General features: G+C 46.1%; 1 protein-coding gene across 2 annotated transcripts in view; it reads right to left on the reverse strand.

The window, feature by feature from the left end:
* Positions 1-14,744, reverse strand: part of LOC126523045 (EF-hand domain-containing protein 1-like) — a 43,904-nt gene extending 29,160 nt beyond the window's left edge. For both annotated transcript variants that reach the window (XM_050171873.2, XM_055066574.1), the window contains exon 1: positions 13,754-14,744. In XM_050171873.2, coding sequence (XP_050027830.1) covers positions 13,754-13,813 — 60 coding nt within the window. In that variant the 5' untranslated portion in view covers positions 13,814-14,744. The remainder of the gene's footprint in view (positions 1-13,753) is intronic.
* Between the last annotated feature and the right edge of the window lie 5,425 nt (positions 14,745-20,169).

Here is a 20,169-nt window from a genome sequence, read left to right on the forward strand (position 1 = left end):
TCTTCTAGCTGGGCAGCGTCCATATGGACCAGTGCACAGTATGGCGTTGTGTGGTGTGGTGCGGTGTGGTGCGGCGTGGTGGTGTGTTCCGTTGCGAACATGCGCTACACCCATTTTAAGATTGTGGCTATAGTATCATGTCCAACGAATCCGCTTTGCCGGTTGACATTTTATGCTTACATCGACTCTACATTACGGGAGACCCAGCATTTTTTTTTTTTTTTTTTGCATTTCCCTCCCAGTGAAACGCGGATACCGAGGCCAGCGTCGAACCCGCGACCTCGTGCGCATTATTGCAACGCCATAGTCGGTGGGTGCCACTTTTCGATTTTAACGTTTTGTGATTGTGCTTTGGATGTTTAGAAGCATTTGCCATTGTTCTGAATACTTTTTAGGCATCTCGCGTAGCAAACATGCAGACGTATTACAAACCATGATATTGCAAACAAACAAACAAATACAGTCATTCTTATAGACATCCAACGTCTTGGGTGAGCAAGCCTGATAAAGTGCTGGACTAAGTATTGAACTTTTGCGAAGAGCAAGAAAACAAGAAAAGTGAACTACTTTCAAGGCCTTGTACTTCACCGTGCGAGAAAAGTTATGGATCTTAGAACGGACAGAAAGCTGAGCTAGTTGGTGGGGATTAATTATGCAAAAAAGAGGTGAGGCGTGCAGAGAGGACACAAGAGTAGAGAAGTGGACAACTTCTCTACTCTTGTGTCTTGTCTGCACGCCTCACCTCTTTGTTGCAGTTATGGATATTTGGTTTTGTGTAGCCGTAATTGTTGATTACTCGACACTGCAGGTGGTCGCTGTAGGCGATCACAGACGCTGCGGTTAACGAGCAGTTTCGGACATCTGCAAATAGGTGTCTCAGGTGCGCCAAGCTAATATAAGTGCACTACAATTCAAATACGCATCTCCTTTGGGTTGAACTCGGCCGAAGAGCTTTAAAACATAGTAGCCGCAAGATCTTGTGCATATTGAGACGTCATCTTGAACACCTTAAGGAAACGGACATGCCGCGATCGCAACCCTAGCAGCTCCTTAATATTGTGTAACTATATACAGCGGTGTCAAAAACTTTATTTTTGGCGCGTTTTTCACTGGCGCCTTAACTCGCTTTCTCCTTTCTTTAATAACGATGCACCACTGTAGCTGTGAATAGTGATTCTTTTTCTACGTGCCCCGGTTTCCTTTGCGTTTTAATGTTTTGTATACGTCTAGAAAGGTGGCAACGTATGAACTAGATGTCATGCAGACCGCTTCTGTGCGCATGAGACGACTCCGTGCAAACCACTTTTGCAAATAAAACTTAAGCGACTGCGTTGCACAGACCCAATATTGTGTGTGTCCGTTGTCTTCCGCGTCAAAGAAGCGCGTCGTGGCTCCTCTCCCGACGCAGAAAACGGAGAACAACAATAAAAGCAAAAGAAAGAACGGAATGTCGATCGGAATCTTTACTTTCCCGATGTTCTCCCTTCCGCACATTCAGCTATATTTCGTCACTATGCAAGGGGCGATGACTATAGAACATTTTGGGGCCCATGGGCGCCGACCGATCTGAGTGCGCATTAAATAATAATAAGCGCCCTCTACCCGGACCGCGTCCCTCCGACCCGAACGCCTTGCTTCAGCTGAGCAGACAAGTGGGTCACTAAGGGATCGAAGGAAGCGAAAAGAGGGGAAACACACAGATACACAGACACACACAGACACACACAGACACACACAGACACACACAGACACACACATACGCACACGCACACGCACGCACGCACGCACGCACATATCGCAGCAGCTGCCGAAAATGGAGGGTCGGCCAGGGCGTCGCGCCTTAATCATCAGGAGAGGGGACTGCGAATAAATGCCTCCAGCTCGTCTGACTCGGGGCCGCCGAAACGCGGGTAAGATAACGCGTGCCGCACCGAGATTTGTTCGTGCACAGCGGCTGCGGGGGGCTCTCCCGAATTGGGCCGCATCGATTCGACCGCGCAGTGCCGTGGCTTTGCGGTGATCGCGAGACAGCCCGCAATACGGGAGACCTTGGCATCGCCGTCCCGCTATTTTAAGGTGCGCAAATACTACGTCTTCACGATCGAGAGTCGGCCTGGCCCGAGCTTCACGCCTCAATGCCACCTTGCCGGCCGTCGACACGCAACAACTTTCTCTTTTTTTTTTGGTTCGTGGCGCGGGTTCTACTTTTGAAATGCTCGGTTGCTCCTCGCACGTGTGCCCAAATTGCGTCTCTCTTTTTTTTTACTTTAATCATTTATTCACACATGCCAACCTCCACCCCTCCGGTGCATGGATGGACAACTGGAATTGCCTTTCGTTAATGTTTCCTACCCTTAAACCGAAACTTTACCAAGAATAGGGTTCACTTGCCCTACTTCTGCTAACGTCCCTGTCATTTACCTTGTCTATCTCTTTCTCTCTTTAGGCAGTTAATATCAGTGTTGCATAGCTACCGAGTTCAATGACGTTATGTTCAATAGCGTCCCCACTCTAGAACGGCCGTCATTACTATTTCACCAGTGTAGACTTGAATATAATTTGGCTCCTGTGGTCGTCATGGTGCTGTCGTAAGAAACAGTAACACACTCGGCATTTCGAAACCACGATTTGGGCATCACTTGGCAGGGCCGTCATCGGTAATTCTATAGTTTAAAGCGTAACCACATGCTTGAAGAACACCCTCAATCAGAGAGAACGATACATTTGCTAGCTTATGGAATAATAGGGACTAAAAACCCGATCGGGGAGGAGGCGGCGTCCGCTACTTTCGGAAGAAAAAAGTGCCGCTGACGTGAGTAACACGATTACGAAAGTCCAATGCACACGCTGGAATCAAGACGAAGCGTATCTTTCGTGAAGTGGTTAATTAAGTGCTATAAAACTAATTTTGACGCGTACAACTGTATTTGTTGCCATCCTGTGGTACGTGTTACCTCATGCAACGTTTATGTATTTGTACCGCGCAGTTCACAACTCTAATAGCATGCAAATGTTTATGGATTACGCATCACGCACAAGCCATACCCAAATCCTGACAGCAGTTCATGCCAGTGCGCACTGGGAGACGTCGAAAGAGGCATGTCGTGAGGACGAAGACGATGTGTGACGTTTGTCGAGGCACGCCCGCTCTCTAACGCAGCAGCAACGCGTCGTATGGCCTGCCCACTCGACCGGTTGCTCTCTTTCGCCGCATTCGATGCTGTGGCGCTGCGAACTGACCCGGCGTAAGGTCCCTAGATAACTCCTGCGTAAGCTAGGGACCTTAACTTTGTGGGGTGCCTTCGCGTACGGCTGAAGCGTGAGATTTCGAGTGCTCGCGGCGTTGACTATTATAAATTGATTTTAGTTTACGTGACTTGCGAGAGCAATTAAACGATGCGCCAACGACACGATGTAAAAGATGCAGGATGGCGTGGGGGAAAGCCTTCGATAAGAAGCTGAGCGACCGCGAGGTGCAAATACCAAAAGGTGAGGCATAGTTTTGGTAGACGTTGTCAAATTGTCACTTTATCGAAACTGGTCAACGTTAGTTCACGTGCGGTTGTCTGCGTTATAACGAGCTTCGTTCACTTACCGTGGAGGCCAATAAACTTACACATCGGTGTGTAAACACAAGTCAAATCATAAGTATTCGTGATGAAATTTCGCAAACAGGGCATAATATATCGAGCGTATAGTAAGGAGAGACGTACGCAGGGAGAAGTTTGAGGTGAAATACCTAGAAGTATGAGGTAAGCCTGGCTATTCTTCGCTCCTAATTATTCCTGCGTCTGTGGCCAAATGGAAACTGGCGTGCGCGCTTGTGCTCTTGCGTGAAAGCAAGAGCACAATTGAGCTCTTGAGTAGAATTGAGACAATTGAGACCAATTGAGCTCTATCGTGCAAGTGCAGCGCGACGCGGTTTTGGGGCTCTTGTGCTAGAGGACGGAGGTTCGATTCCGCTTTCGGATACGTATTAAAGCTAAGCTTTCTTTGCAAACCCTCCACAGATTTTGCTGACCGTGGCTGCTATTGCTGCTGCTACTGGGTCCTGCTGCTTGTCTCGCAGAATGGCTCACACTCGGGACTCACATAAGTCACCGGCCGCTAAGAATCTTGTACCATAGTTAGAGAACGTTGGCCTACGAGAATACATCAACACAAGATCGTAAGGACCGCGACAGACGCAGAGGAGCGAATACACGCGTTGCAGTCTGCTTTTACTTGTCGGCTTGTTCAATTTCTCCTCGAAATTTGAAGTCCTGCAATGCGGTTCCTCGGCTTTGACCTGAGTAAAAAAGAAAACGCGGAGCCACGTGGTGAATGCTGGTTAGATTTAAGAAGGAAACGACAAATGCGAACTAACATCTGAACCGCTCCATTGCATTCGTGGAGTCATTACAAAATTTAACCTCTACAGTTTATTCTTCCTGAGACGTTCACCTGACTGACTGAAAGACGAAGGCAATGCGAAACTTTCTTGAAGTCATTAAAAACGGGGTGATTAATTAACGAGCAGATCGCTAGAGTGTTATCTCGTCTAAGAACATTTAGTTGTTCGAGAAACGCGACGGAGGCAAAACTGCAATCAAGACACAGCTTCTCGTTTGCGAAGTTTTGACACGCGGAGAAAATGACTTCCACGGCGCTCTTGCGACGCTCTGTCGTTCGGATATCATTCATTGACGACGAAATCACAACGACCTTTTTCGTGACTGCGTATGTAGCAGGCAGTAAAACTTTGCCGTTCGAGATCAAAAGAACCGTCAGTATATGGAAGACGACGTGACCATTGACATAACATATCCCGCGTTTGTCACAAGGTTTCCATGGAATAGTCCGTTACACTGCGGACGTGACCAGTCTTGGTGGGGGGCCTTCATTGAGCGAAATCTGGCGTCTTTCGCGTCCTATTTTTAAAACTCGATCGTCCTTGGCGACTGTACTCGTACATGCACGACGACGGCCTCCTTGTTTGCGCAAGGTGCCGTTTTTTTTTTTCTGTCTCTTTATGCTTGGGTTGCTTAAAGGCGACACGGCTCTCGAATCACAGCCGCCGCGTGTCCCTGCTCTAGGTCGCTCTTTATGGACCCGCAGCCGAAGAGCTGGTGCATTGTCATAGGAATAAGGCCGGCCCTTTAGATAACAGAAAGTTTGCTTCGTCCCAAGGGCTATTTCGCAAAACGTAAACAGTGAGGCAAGACATCGTCAAAAGCTGCACACACGTAGATGGTAAAATGAACGAAACCTTCTTGTCTGCGTGGCCAGAGTTAAGCGTTAAGCAAGGTGCTCGGTTTTCTTGGCATATAATGGATACCGTGGTAACATTGATGAAGTACTAAAAGAGCGCATGCAGGAGTGAACTTCTAAAAGCATATTTATCTGTTAGCGTAGCAACTATGAGATGATATGAAGAAAGGTAAGCAAGTAAAGTTCGTTTTCGGCATTCGGTAATGCTGCTGGTCTCATTGTTTGAGGTTGAAAGACGAAATCGTTGGAGAAAAAAAAAGCAGGCTGTGAGAAACCTTTGGCAAACGTCAGTACTCCACGCCGCACGAAAAAAAAAGAAAAAAGAAATTGTTGAATAAGAGGGTTCTCGGAAGAGCCCCTTCACCCTCTCACCCCTCACATCTTCCTCCATTACGAGCATATTTCGAACCATGCCCACCTTATTGTGAGTGTGTGTGTGTGTGCTTTTCTCTTAATTTTCGTTCACTGTGGCTGCGATATTCCATACTGCTTCAGGCTTTCACGTTTTAAAGCGTGAGAAGAAAAATTTCCAATAAAGCAGAAAAAGAAACGAGGAGAAAAGAGCTACCCGAAAGCTTCCCGCACGAGAGTCTTCAGACGACGCCGAACTAGCTGTTCTATTTTTGTTGTTGTTGTTGTTGTTGTTGATTTGATTCTGACAATACTTGACATTGCATGATGACATGGCACTGGAGCTAAAGGCAAGGAAGCGTATCTTACATGGCTCCTAGCACAGTGATAACACAGAGCACCGCCAGAAATACAACAAAAAATATATACATGACAAAAACATGGCACATGGCCCATGGTACACGCACTACTTCGTATAGCACGAGTAATAAAACAACACATCTTTAAGATGCAGGCAATAAACAACACATTTCAACAATTAAGTGCACTAGACTAGTGAACTGCGTCATTTATCAAAAATAATTAAGCACACATGAAAAGAAGGTTACAAACAATCCAGGAAGTACAATTTTGATTGTCTCCTAAATGTACAAGCAAAGATGAAGGTTGTTCTATGATGTCAGTTAAGGAAGCATGCATATTTAGTAAATTAGGAAACTGCCGTTTTAATTGAGTGCCATAATTTGTTCTTGTTCGTACCTTAACAAAATGTCTGCTTCTAGAAGAATGTGCAGTTGTAGCGTTGTACGTACAAAAATATGTTTTCACGAACCGTTTTGAACTCTAGAAATATGACTTCAGGCATTATTTGTTCACACAAAACATTATTGCTTAGTATGCAACCTTGCTTAACATATGAAAAACAGTATATTCACACATAGATAAATTATGGATGAAACGAATACGCTTTTTCTGCATTATATACCAAACTTGCAAGTAAGCTTTAGAAGTTACGCCCTACACATGTAAACAGTAATGAAGCCGGGTGTGAATCACAGAAAAATATACCTGACGCTTTAGTTTCATAGGTACTAATGCACGATACTTGTTTAACAGATGTAATTATTGTGTAATATTACGCTTAAAAAAGTTAACGTGATCTGTCCAGCGAAAGCTTTCGTGAAAAAACACGCCGATAAACTCGTGTTCTGAAACCTTCTCTACCAAATGGGATTGAAATGTAATTAGGCCATCAAGAAGGAACTGGCTTTTTTAGTGGAAAAAACACTATGTGCTTTGTCTTATTGACATTTAAGAATAGTTGGTTAGCAGTCAGCCAATTCGAAAGGTTATTTACCCACCCATTAACAATTAGAATCCAAGTGAAGCGTCACTTGATGGAAAAAGGACGTTCGTGTCATCTGAATGTAATACTATGTCAAGCATTTCAGGGAAATGCACAAAATCATTTATATAAAGTAGGAAAATTGCGGAGCCTATGATTGGGACTTGGTGGTGGCGGTAGTGGTGGTGGTGGTGGTGGTAAACTTTATTGAAAGGGGGAAGGGGAAAGGGGGAGGTGGCTGAGGGATCGGGCTCAAGTAAGGCCCTGGGCGTGTTTGGCCTTCTCCGCCCAGTCCACCAGTTCAAGCTGTTGGTCGACGTTCCCGGACCTGAGCCAGGCTGTCCAGTCTCGCTGCTGACGGGGGGATGAGGAAACGGGAGCGAGGTGCATTCCCACATTATGTGTGTGAGTGTCCCTGTTTGTGAACAGAGCCTACATAGGTCGCTTTCCTTGCCCCCTGTGATTTTGTTAAAGTACTTTGGGGGTGGGTACGTGTTTGTCTGGAGTCGCCTAAACGCAGGAACACCATATTCTATCGGTGACAGATCAGACTTAGCGCAATCTATATCTGCGAATTGAGAGCGATTCTGAAAATCACCATAAATAAATCAAGTGCACGGCCCCTATCCATATAATGGTAATTTAAAAAAAGGTATGTTGTGTATAATAAAATCAAATGTTTTGATAAATTCTAAACAATCTTCCAATCGTTTACAGCTAATTTTTCATATATTACAAGCAGTTTTCTCGCGGACGTTAAGTGGATCTGATTCAGTACATTTATCTTTTTATAATCCGCACTGATTCGCTTATATATAGTAACTTAAGTTTCTCAAGCTGCCCTCTTATTCCAGAGTTCGGAGCTTTCTCACTTACTTTACAGAAAATTGGGAGTAGAGAAATTAGTCGATAATTGCCAATGCAATCGACAGCAGCACCTTTGTATAGAACCGAGACTCATGCAATCTTCATTTCGTCGGGAAATAGTCCAGTAGAGAACACAGTGTTAGTTATGTGACAAAGTGATGTACTTAATAGATCTGCGACTCCTTTAATTGGTCCCGTCTGAAGGCCATTGAAACCGCAGGAGTAACTGTTTTTCAATTCATTAATTATTAAAGAAATATTCGCTCGGTGTAACAGGACGAAGAAAAATTGTTCTCCTTTTCTTATTACTTACGTACATACCTGCCGAATCTCCAGAATGCTTCGTAAAGTTTACGAATTCGGACTTCTTTTACGATTTTACGAATGTCGCGTCAATATTTACGTTAAACAAATTCTGTTAGCAAAAATGTGTAGTTAGTAAGTTCCCGAATCCTGCGTTGGAAGTCTTCCGGTGCATGGTGAACGAGTGCAAGATGGTACTTGCTTTGAGCTAGCTTACATAGGCAAGTTCCAGAAACAGTCGCGAAAAAAAAAAAAAAAAGTCACATTTAAAAGCAACGTGTTGGTGTCGCTATTTGCTGTGCCACGTTTATTGTTGCGTGTACGTGCCTCGAGTCAAAAGTTAAGTCATCGGTATGAAAGTTTGTATGTTTCTTTTTTTTCTAATAAGACGTGTGCTCAGGGCAAGCTTTAAAAAAGAATGATTGCTACATCCCCCCCCCCCCCCTACCACATCTTGCGGCGGTGAGCGGGATTTTACAAACATTAAAGTTCACTGGTTGGCGGGTATGCTTACATAGCATAAAAAAAAGTACCCGACACCTAAATAACTAAACATCCACGAGTGTAAATTAAAAGTGACAAACTTGTCAGCAAGATCTGTACTACGGAAGACTTGCTCACCTAGTTTCATTTCCCGTGGGACACCAGTTTGAGTAGACCCTAGTGAAGTGTTGAAAGTACGTCAACCTTTTTTCGGGTTATACGAAATATCTGAAAACTTTTTTTATTTAACATAATGCGTGATTTATTTAAGTCAGCGTGTAATTCTTAACTTCTTGCATTGTTTTAGAAGTTCGTTATCTCTTTGCTAATTCAAAAAGGTTTCGAAGCGTTTATTTCGCGCCTTTAATTATTTTCGTAGGTCGTAAGTTACCGATGGTTTTCTTGTTCTCTTGTATTTCCTCGGCGTCACCACGGGAAAGGAATATTCATCAAACTCAATAATTTTATCAAGGAACAAGTTTTACGGGGTACTGGAATCAGAGCCAGCCGCATCAGACATTTCACTCCAGTTTCCACAATCAGTAATTCGAGCAGGCCAATGAATATGCGTTGAAAAGCCGTGCAGGTATACGAGGACAATGAAATCGCTAAGCGCGATATTTGGTCTGAGAAGGTCAATATTAAAATCACCCAAAATTACCGCAGGCAATTTCAGGGGTGACGAGGAATACTGAAAAAACTCAAAGAAGCTAAGAAATTCACCACAAGGTCCAGGGGGAAGCCGATAAACGACTCCGATAACAAACGAGTTGCATTTGATAAAGAGTGATTCACAACTTGACGTTATGGCACAATGTTCAGGAATGACGTTGTAATGTAAATTGTTCTTTATATACAAGGTGACACCGCCACCCTTCCTGTAAATTCTATTGGGATATACTCCAATCGATAACCATCAAATCGCACTATGTCATGAACACTAGGGAACCATGGTAGCGTGAAAGCTAAAACGTCAAACTTAAGACATAAAGATGACAAGAAAGCATTCTGACCATCGTCCTTATTTCTTAAACTGCGAGCATTAAAGCAATAAAAAGAGAAGTGCCGCTGCTTTAGTTCATCGAAAGCGGTGTTTCGAAAGTACTCACTAGTCCGATAACAAAAACGACACGGAGTAACGGCCATAATAAGATATATTTTTAAAAAACGTCGGCTATGTAGCAACTTTCTTGGCATGATCCTAAATCATTTTGTTCAGATCATATTCACTGCGAAATCGAATGACGTTATCGCCTTCTACTTCACGCGCAAAAAATGTGCCCGTTCTTCTGCCGAAAAAAAAAAAAAATAAAGCTGGAAAGAAAAGAAAGAAAACAATTCATTTCACTTTTTTTTATCCTGCCGGAGAAGTGGCTTGTTCATGGGTGCCAAGTTGTCAAATATTCGCACGCTCGATTCCAATTTCTTCAGCCGATTACGACACTGATTCCATTGCTCCATTGCGTCGCAGAAATTTGCACAACATTCGATTGCTAGTATACGCCGTTGCAACCTTACTTTATACGTGTTTTTGTGCTCCTGTCTGTGAGTTGAGTTGCTCAATATTTATGCGACCTAACGGGGGGCATTTATGTGTTATAGGTGTCTTCTCTTTTTGTTATTGTTTTAATTCTGGCGGTATTTATTATTGTTTTCTATCGTGTTTTGCTAGGTATCGCTAGACAAACTTTTCTTAATTCGTTTTTTTTTTCTTTTTTAACGAGAAGGAGTAGCCAGTATCACATGTTGGCGCCAATATCTGTTCATAGCCGCGTACTAAAAGAAAATTTAAAAAATCCCTTCGCATTACACGTGCAATACAATGTGCGTTTGTTCTTCCGAATACTTTTCGAAAAACACGTTAACTTCCAGAAACGATCATCGCTGCAGTCATCTCTCATAAATCATAGGCGATTGAAATTGTACCAATCGTTTCTACTACTCTACGTGACAGTTCTAGAGTTGTCGATAATTGTATTCACGCGTCAAGCCGGTTATACAACGCGGCAGCGTTAATGAGGTCCTAATTCAAGTAGCCTAGCAGTAGTCTGAGGAGAACGCATGAAGGCTCGGGACGGCAGGCTACTACTGTTCTTTTTTTAGCCAATGGCGATCGTTGCGCTCGATGTAGGCTCTGCTAGACCAGCTGAGCCAGACCACCCTTCTGGACTTGAACGCTGAACGCCGTGCGTTCTGAAAGCTGAACTAGAGCTCTGCACGGGCTCGGGCCGGCCCGGCCTGCAGGCCGGGCTCGGGCCATTTGGAGATTCTCTTACTCGGGTTTAGGCCGGGCCCGGGACAGGCTACCACGCCGGGCCCACGCCCGGGCCGGGCCCGGGCCGAGCAAGTTACGTACCCAAAACTTGCTCTTCTTGCTAAGAGGCTATTAGCCATTCCGGCCACCAGTTCAAGCAGTGAACGAAACTTCACGCTGCCAGATTCATAATGCACAAGCGCCGCACTTGCCTTAGCCCTTCATCAATGGGAAACTTGTTGTTTTTGCACAATAGCTTAGAATAACAATTCTGTGCGCGCGCTGCATCTGTATATTTTCACGATTTTGTCATATGGAATGCAAGAGTTCAACATTATAAGGTCATTTAAATAAACTGATTTTCCTGATATTGTTTCCTTTTGTATCGGCGTGGCCTTATTGCAGGTCGGGCCGGGCCCGGCCTTAACCCGGCCTAAGGCCGAGCTGGGCCGGTCCGGGCGAACTCAGGCTTCTTTGGCGTTGGGCCGGACCGGGCCGCCTGTGGTAGGGTAGGGCCCAGGCCGGGCGCGGGCTCAGAATTGCGGCCCGTGCACAGCTCTAAGCTGAACGCCCTGCGTTCCGAACGCTGAACACCCTGCGTTCTGAACGCCGAACACCTTGCGTCCTGAAAGCTGAACGCCCTGCGTTCTGAACTCTGAATTCTGTTAAATGTTCACGCCCTGCGTTCTCTGCAACACGAACTCAGCAGGCTGAGCGCAGGCTGACCCTCGAACAGCCTCCATCGCACCGGCACTGTCTCCCATGTTTTCCACGGCATCGCAGTGCTCCATCAACGTTCCCCATTGGTCCAGTACAGACACACCGCGCCCACACCCCTTGACTCGCTATCATGTCGAGCTGAAGACGTTCACTTAATAGCCCAGGTCACCTTCTATTGAATGTTAACCTGAGTGTTAGTTCTGATTACTTGTGCAAGATATCTCTTCTCATTCCATGCAGCAAATTTGTGCTTTGTAAGACTTGCTTGAATGTTGCACGGCGTCTTTTAATGCGTGTGTGTAAAGCTACTAGTTCCTCCTGGTCTCTGCGTACACTGAGTAGAAAACCAAAATGTTCTACTACCTAGCTCTACAGAAGATGCCTCTGGGTAACAACGTTTCTGGAGTCGGCTATCTTGGATCACTGAATTACCTAGCGTACTTATTGATCTTGTTGGTTCCTCGGCATAAATAGACAGCTTCGAAATGCGAAACGCAGAGATGTAAACCGAAAAAGAACACGCGGTTTGGAATTCCACACTGGAAGTGTGATTAGAGCGTAAAGAACAATAAAACGACGGGGGAAACTTAATATACACGCGATCAGAGTATTTGTGACATTCCTACACTTTCTTTCTATCTTTCTTTCTTCCATCTTTTCTTTCTTTCTTTCTTTCTTTCTTTCTTTCTTTCTTTCACATGTTGGAGGGTGAAAGAGGGGCTGATAGCTTGACCTAGTAAGGCACCGTGATTTCCAGTGGTAAAAAAAGTTGTTGGAGTCAGACCAATAGAAAAGACACTAGACTAACAAGTGAGCGTCTTTCAAGGTGGTGGTGGTGGGGGTGTTGGTGTTGCAGCAGGCGGGGTTAGCCTGGCATAAATAGCCAGGCTAACCCAGGGTCCTCCGAAATTGTTCCGCCTGAGCCTCCTATGAGTGTCACAGTGTCAAGTCTAATATCTTCCTTAAAACATTTTTCCTTTCTTTAACTGCTGTAAAGCATGATGCGTCTCCCTCATTGTCAGTGAGAGTGAATCGGCATCTACGAATCAAAACTAGAAACGGGCATTCTTATGATGTCAGTTCGATAAAATAACCATGTTTGTTTATTCACGCTCCGATTTTCGCGCTTTATTCTGCATTAAATGGAATAATAATCAACCTTCTGAAACAAAGCCGCTCAATAAAAGTGCTAAAATTGGCTTTGTTATGGTACACGTCTGTCGTACAGAAAAGGCCGCTTTAAAGGGATCGTGGAAGGGACACGGAAAGGAGCCTTCATTCAGTGCCACGATTCGAGGCTGCATACTTCGTAAGAATAAAACGAAATATTTTTTTGCCTGACTGAGGAACGTATTGCAAGCTGTGCCCCGGAACCGGGTCTGCGCAACACAAGTCATACTTACTTTTATGTACAGAAAATGAGTCAGCAAGAAAAGATGCATAATTAAAACTGCAACCCATATAGTATTTCATCGCTTGTTAGGCAGCAGGAAGGACAGCATGTAAAACTTAATGCGGCCCGCGTAGCATACTTATATGCTTACCTACAGCGCAAAAACTTAGACGGAACACCAAGGAAAAATGAGATCACATGAGCGTGGCGTGGCGTAGTCTTTAGTGGGCGTGTTCCGATTCTGTGTTCGCTCTATGGGTAAACATGCAGTCGTGCCGACTGACCCAATTTTAGTTTTATTCAGACATATATGCATGCCTACCCAAGGCGGTCGCCAAGTGTCTATGGCATTGCGCTGCTGAGCACGAGGTCGCCGGTTCTATTTTGGCCGCGTCAAGGGCAAAAAAAAAAAAAAAAAGCCAAGGCGCTCGTGTATTTAGATTTAGGTGAGCTTTAAAGAACCCCAGAGGGTCAAAATCAATTCGGCGAGTCCTCCACTATGGTGTGCCTCCAAATCAGACTATGGTTCTGGCAGTTACAACCACGGAATATAATTAAATTTTGCGTACACGCCCACTAAAGAAAAAGGGTAAAGGACCAGATCGCGCATCCGGTTGGCTACCCTACACGGATGACGCGGCGTTAAGGTACGAGAAGAAAGAAAGGATAGGAAAGGCGGTAAAACACTTGCTATGGCTCTTTGAACAGTTGAACTTTTCAGATGAAAGCGTGCCATCTGAACGTCTAAACACAACAGGCGTTCGCTATCAGTGTTTCGTCTACTCACCACAATCGGCAAAGAGTAACCCGGTAACATGGGTAGCCTGTCTGTAAGCCTTGCCTCCATATTCGCGCTGACGGCACAGTTCGCACTATTAGTCGAGCTGTCGCAACGGACGGTCGTCACCAGGCATGCGAAGAGCTCGTGTAGAGAAGTGGGGAGCCGAGAAAGGGCGTTCAGTAAGGTCGACTTCTTTCTCGAGCTGGCAGATATTTTGACAAACGGAGCGCGGGATTGTCAGAAGACAAGAAAGAAAAAAAAACTGCAACAGTCGCAAAAGTAGACACTCGCTGCAAAGCTTCAGTCAGACGGCAAGTGTTGATTCTTGGCGCACATCAGTTGTTCTCGCAAACCATCCGATGTCAGTGCTTCGGCCAGTGGTCTTTCGACCTATTTAACGCTGCGATCACACACCGCCGAAAGAAGCGAATGAACTTAGAAAAAAAACAAACATCGAAACCGATTCCAAGGAACTGCGCGGAGAAAATTATGTGACCGTGACAGGTTTAGAAATAAGAACGTTCTTCATCTTCTGTCTAGAACTTCGTGCTCGTTTTTCTCCATGCGCCAGAACTTCAGCTTCGCTGAACGTCGGTGTAGCACATGCACATCGCGGAAGCACGGCTCACTTTTTCCACGCTACGAACAGCGAGCATCTTAAACACATCGTCTCGTGACGCGGAGCCCTCACGGAGAGTCTTCCTTTCGACCCGACAGCGCGCGCACACACACTGAACTTATTTCCCGCTGCAGGGCACGCGACGCGAGTGGGCCGGCCAGCGGGTGCCGTTTCTTTCTCCTCTTTTCCTTGTTTCGGCAGCGCCTCATCGGCTTGTATGTTTGGGCCCGACCCGGACGCGTCGTAGCCATGGCGACTCGGCTCTTTTTCTGGTATCGTGCGTGCGTGGTCGTGTGCGTTCGCGTTAACGCCGGTGCCTTCCCGCCACGTTTGTGTGCGCAGATGCTGCTTTATTTTCCTTGCCGTTGTCCTCCAGCTCCCCGGTCACTATATACTCTCCTTCCCCACTTGTCGGGAGGTGCATCCTCGTTTCTTCCCCTCCTCCCTCTTCATTTTCCCCTCCCTACATTTCCTCTCCGCTTTCTCTCTTTCCTACTATCTGTCTCTCGCACTCCCTACCTCTCTCCTGCACTTCTTTACCGGTTCCTTCTCTCTATCATAACCTTTACACTCGCTTCCTCCCTTTTCCCTTTCTCTCTTTCCTAGCTGTACCCTACTCTAGCCTACCTCCCCATTTCCTACATCTCTCTATTCATTTCTTCTCGATTTCGTTCTCTCTTTTCTAACTGTTCCATACGCTTGCGCACATTTCCCACCCTCTCCCTGCACTTCCCAACCCGCTCCCTACCCCTCCGAACTCTTCCCGGTGCTTTCCTATACCTCCCCCCCCTCTTGCATCCATACGTACACCCTTCCCTACTCGTCCCTCACCATCCTTCCGAGAGGAGCGCCTTCGCTCTTTCCCAACTGGCCAGCGCTGTTTGTTCGTATCAGCTTCTCGCACCCCCTCGTTCCCGACTCTCCGACGGGTTGGCCCTCTGCTATTTGCGTTTTTGTCTTTGTTGCCGTGTCGCGTCGAACCTCGCGTGTGGCACATCGGGGTCGCGCGTGGTGTCATCGCGTGAGACCGAAAGGACGGGCGGGGCGGAAAGGGTTAGAGCACCTTGCTCAAGTTTCTTTCTTTCTTTCTTTCTTTCTTTCTTTCTTTCTTTCTTTCTTTCTTTCTTTCTTTCTTTCTTTCTTTTATGGCAGCTGACTCTAGAATCACCTCAGAACACGCACTATCGTGACATGGCGCGTTCGCACCGTGCGCGACGGGATGACCTACCTGTGCGGTCCAGTGAAATCGGAGAGTGACGGTAATGAAAGGCCTGCCTGGGGAACTCTGTACAAAGTTTCCTTTCTGAGAAACGTGTGCGATCCCTGGAAGAGTCGTGACCGCGCAGTCGGATGCGAGAGGGGCGTTATGTTAACTGATAGAGGTCGCCTGCAACGGTCTGCTTCGAGCCACGTAATGAGCGTGACCGTCGCGGCGCGCGCATTGCTCAAGCAGAGCGGATATGGTCGATTTCTCGTTCGGCCTTTGGTGCGGGCCGCGTGTCACGCCACTGAGTTCCTGACCTGCCGCGGACGCGCGTGACAGGCGGGCCCTTTGACCCGAGCCGAGTTGCGTCATCGCCTTTTGTTGGTTTAATGACACCGCGCTTCCACAACGCTGGCCTCTGTCCAGACTGTTTCTTTCTTTCAATTTCTTTTTTTTTTGGGGAGGGGGGGGGGGGGGATCGCTCCCTTTCTTTATTCTTCGTACTGACAAGAGGCCTCGAAATTGTGAAATCTGTTTCCTTACGATTGCTTTGTGCGCGCGAATATGCGCGTGAGCTCTATTGCTTTATTGGCACGCGCGCGCTTTTGTGTTTCAGAGAGAGAGAGAGAGAGAGAGAGAATAAGGGGAAAAGAAACGCAGAGAGGTTAACGAGGTTGCAGCTGGTTTGCTACACAGCACTGGGGGAGGAGGAATTAGGAAGAAAAGGGAAACAAGAAAGCGATAAAAAGTAAGGAACTAATGCAGGCGCACACACACAACTGCGTTTGTCGCGCAATTAGAGGCGGTCGCACAGCCCAGTCGTCTTTAAAATGCGCAGCCGTGCTCTGGTGGCTGCGTGGATGAGGATGAGCCCATGGTATCAATAATCTTGCTCCTGTGACGGTTTATCGTCCAGTCGGCTTGGATCATGCCCGCAAAGTCTCTCTCGTAATCAAAAGAAGGGCAGTAGACGTAAAGGTATACCATGGTATCGTCGCAATCACACAAGCTTCACGAGGCACTGTCAGACATCATACTAATACGAAAACATACAGCGTACTGCCGCACCAAAGTTTGTGGGACACAGAACAGCGGTAATATCAGCACAAATTGAAACGCGAACAAGAACTGATCAGAGCGCCCGTTAACCTTGATTACAAGGGAGGGCAGGGCAGCAAACCAGAATATCTTCCGTTTAACTTCCCTTTCTTCCGCCCTCTCTCTCTCTCTCTTTCTATTTGTATGTTGTCGTGTATTTGTGTTTTGTGTATGCCCTGTGTCTGGTGACGTGCACCGGGCGTGTCAGTCCCTCTCTCTTCATTCCAGCCTGGGAAAGCTTGCTAGGCGTGCCGATAGGAAATCATCTCCAGAATTAATTAAAGAGCCCTCCGTCCCTCTATATCGAGTTTATGTAGAGAAAGATCAGCTACTGCTGCTGCTGCTCTCCCAGCGACCTCCAATTACCCCTGTCTTGAGCTAGCTGATTCCAATTTGCGCCTACAAGTTTCCTAATTTCGTCACCCCACCTAATTTTCTGGCGTCCTCAACTGCGCTTACCTTCCCTTGGCGCCATTCTGTAACTCTAAGGATCCGCTGGTTATCTCCCGATGCATTACACGAATGGCATGCCCAGCCTTCTAAGGCAGTTAGATAGCGAGTTCTTAGATAGGGCAGTTAGGTAGGGAAATATTTGAGGCGCATTTCGTTTCAAAAGCTGCCTGCTGATGAATGTGTAAGCGCTCCATCTCTGGCACACAGTGATACAGAAGTGTTGTACCTCCAGAAGAACGCGATCAATGCTCTGTAGTGGCTTGCTGTGGGCGCCTATCGGCTTCGTTACGCATTTGGTTTTCTCCTACGTGGCACATTCGTTTATGCGTCTGTCAGCGCATTTATTTGAGCATACGGTGGTTTCTTGCATGTTTTTCTGAATAAAGCTTGTCAGTTGAAGTATAGCGCTCTATCCTGTCCCATATCTTATCCCCGTTAGTCTTGCTAGCGCTAGTAATTATGTCACGGCAAATGCATCAACACCAACTAGCCCCACTTTCTGCGTTGACTATGTCCTCAGAGTTGCCAGAATTGCGGTAGTCAGTGGCGGTTCCGTGTCACTAAGGCGTACAGTAACAATGCAACAGCCTGTCATTATTCATTAGGTATACATAGTGAGAGGGCCCCTCACTATATTGACTTCCACATCGAAAAGTGATTAATTTATTTTTGCCCTGTCTGTTTCTATCCATGCAGATGCTAAATGAATGACACTTTTTCACTGTTCATCGTATAATTGGGAGCTCGTACATGCTTTAGGGAGTTGTGAGCGGGTGTTCGTGAAGTGTGTTTCGCGACATCTTTCAGCCGTCTTTCATCTGGGCTAGCATATGTCACGCTTGTGGCGAGGCTAACCTCTCCCGCTTCCTTTAAGGGACAGTAAAGAAAAATATAAACTTGGCTTTGACTAATAGATTAAGTTACTTTTCTGGTGGTGCAAATACGCCGATCTCGCAGTGAGCAGAGACGCTGTGAGACAGATAGGATGCGCGCACGCACGCACGTACACACACGCACACACACACACTCACAAAAAAAAGGAAAAGGAAATGGTGGCGCCATCTTGAAGTTCTCGTACTATCTCCCAGTGCCGTCGGATACTCTCGCAGCATATGCTCGGCGCTGTATAGTTAATTGTTGACCAAGTAAAATAAAGGCTTAAACTACGTTCAAAAGTAAGCGATGACTTCACCGGGAACATCTGGGAACTTACCAGATATAAGCACGCGAATCGAGACCCGTGATGCCAACTCGACATCATCAATGCCGTGGTGCAAGTGAGAAACTCATAAGCGGGAAACATGGCCTTCGTGTGTGGGTGTTTTCTTTTTTTCTTGTTCATTTGGTTTCTTCACTCTGTAGCTGTATATTTTCAGGTAAAGGAAAGCGAATACAAATTATTTTTTAACGATCAGTTCATCATTTTATGATGACTTATAATGTTCACCTTTAGTGTATACATATAAAGGTCATCATTTGTCTGTCTGTCTGTCTGTTACATATGTGACTCTCGAACGGTACGAAGGAGAACGTCACTGGCGTATCGTAGTAAACGTAAAGGAAAGGTGAAATAAATAGAGGGGGCAGTAGCAACTTTGCGTGTTTCGCCAAAAGAGAAAAAAATTAACTGTCAAAGAAGAAGAGAAAATAGAAAAAAGAGTCTACATGGTTTTTCCGTTCACATAACTCTGCGTATCGAATATGCAGGCCGTGTCGCAGGGTTAACGCTCACATTATTCATAACGATGTGAGGTAAGCGAAGAAACGTGCTCGACAGGTATCCGCTGCCACTCTTTGCACGCGTAACTTGCTTACGCAGCATCGTCACGTTTTCTGTTACTTCGACGTTCTTTTTTTTTTTTTCTGTTCATGCAGGCAATTCTGGATAGTGTCACATGTGACGGGCCCCGTCAGCGCCTTCGGGGTAACGACGAGAATGAAAATGAAAGGGCGCGGCCGCTACGTCGTTAATCAGCTGTCCTTGTCCGCGCCTGACTGGCCCGAAGCGGTGATCCATGCGAATGTGTTCGGTTCGGCGTACTGGGGCATGGCTATACCAAAATCATCTGTGGACTGGATCGTTCGGGCTAATCATAAAAGCTAGCTCCTTTCTCCGCCGATATATGTAACGCTTTCGAGTAAGGGTTATGCAACAAAGGCACGCTGCACCAAGTATATATATATATATATATATATATATATAAGAAACAGAGTGTCGTAGAATCCCTCGTCTTGCTATTGGATCGATGCATCGACTACTGGGCTCCTAAAGCCTCAAATTAGGGCAGTAGTTCGATAGATATGAGACGTGATCATAGAAACGGGCAGCGTTGAGATTTTTGAGGTTTTGCTGAGTGGATGACCTATCATTAAGCAGTTTGCGTGCGGCCCGCGTGCACCCGCTAACAATGCAAGTATTGTATTGCTTAAACCTCTTGCCAGATATGTATAAAATGGTTATTTAATGGATCAGAGCTTGGTCATCTGCATGAATTTTTTTTATGGAAGCAAGGGGCACCGCAGTGGTTTACCGCCGCCATTAGAGCCTCCGCAAATGTAAGTGTGCGCGACATCTATATACCGCATTTCGAAAATGCGAGCACGCACGCATCTCAGGTATTATATGCTAATAAACTGAGACTGCATTTATGAGCCATCTGTACCGCTGAAACATTTCGCTTAGACATGGAGCTGTCCCATAACAACGTAACTGCTCGTAATTTTATATGAGGAGAAAGCGTTTTCTTGATCTTCTAGTGAGGCGAGCTGGTCCGCGGAGAAGCTACAGCGTGCTATGGCTAATCGATCTGCCTCCAGCGATTTGAAGCTAGATGAACTTCGTGCTCTTATATCTCCCAGCTTGTCAACCGCTGGCTTTTCTGTTGTGGTTTTTGCGGGGCCTCTCGGTGGTCTTAATGTGCCAGTGGGCGTCCGTATATTTTTAGTCCAGGGATGACACCTGTTAATGTGGACGGCATTCTTGGCATCGTCAGACCAGTTCTCTTTCCAGCTATTTAGCTACCTATCACTTCAAAAACGGGGCTGATT

The sequence above is a fragment of the Dermacentor andersoni genome, chromosome 6, assembly GCF_023375885.2.
Source record: "Dermacentor andersoni chromosome 6, qqDerAnde1_hic_scaffold, whole genome shotgun sequence".
Classification (NCBI taxonomy): domain Eukaryota; kingdom Metazoa; phylum Arthropoda; class Arachnida; order Ixodida; family Ixodidae; genus Dermacentor; species Dermacentor andersoni.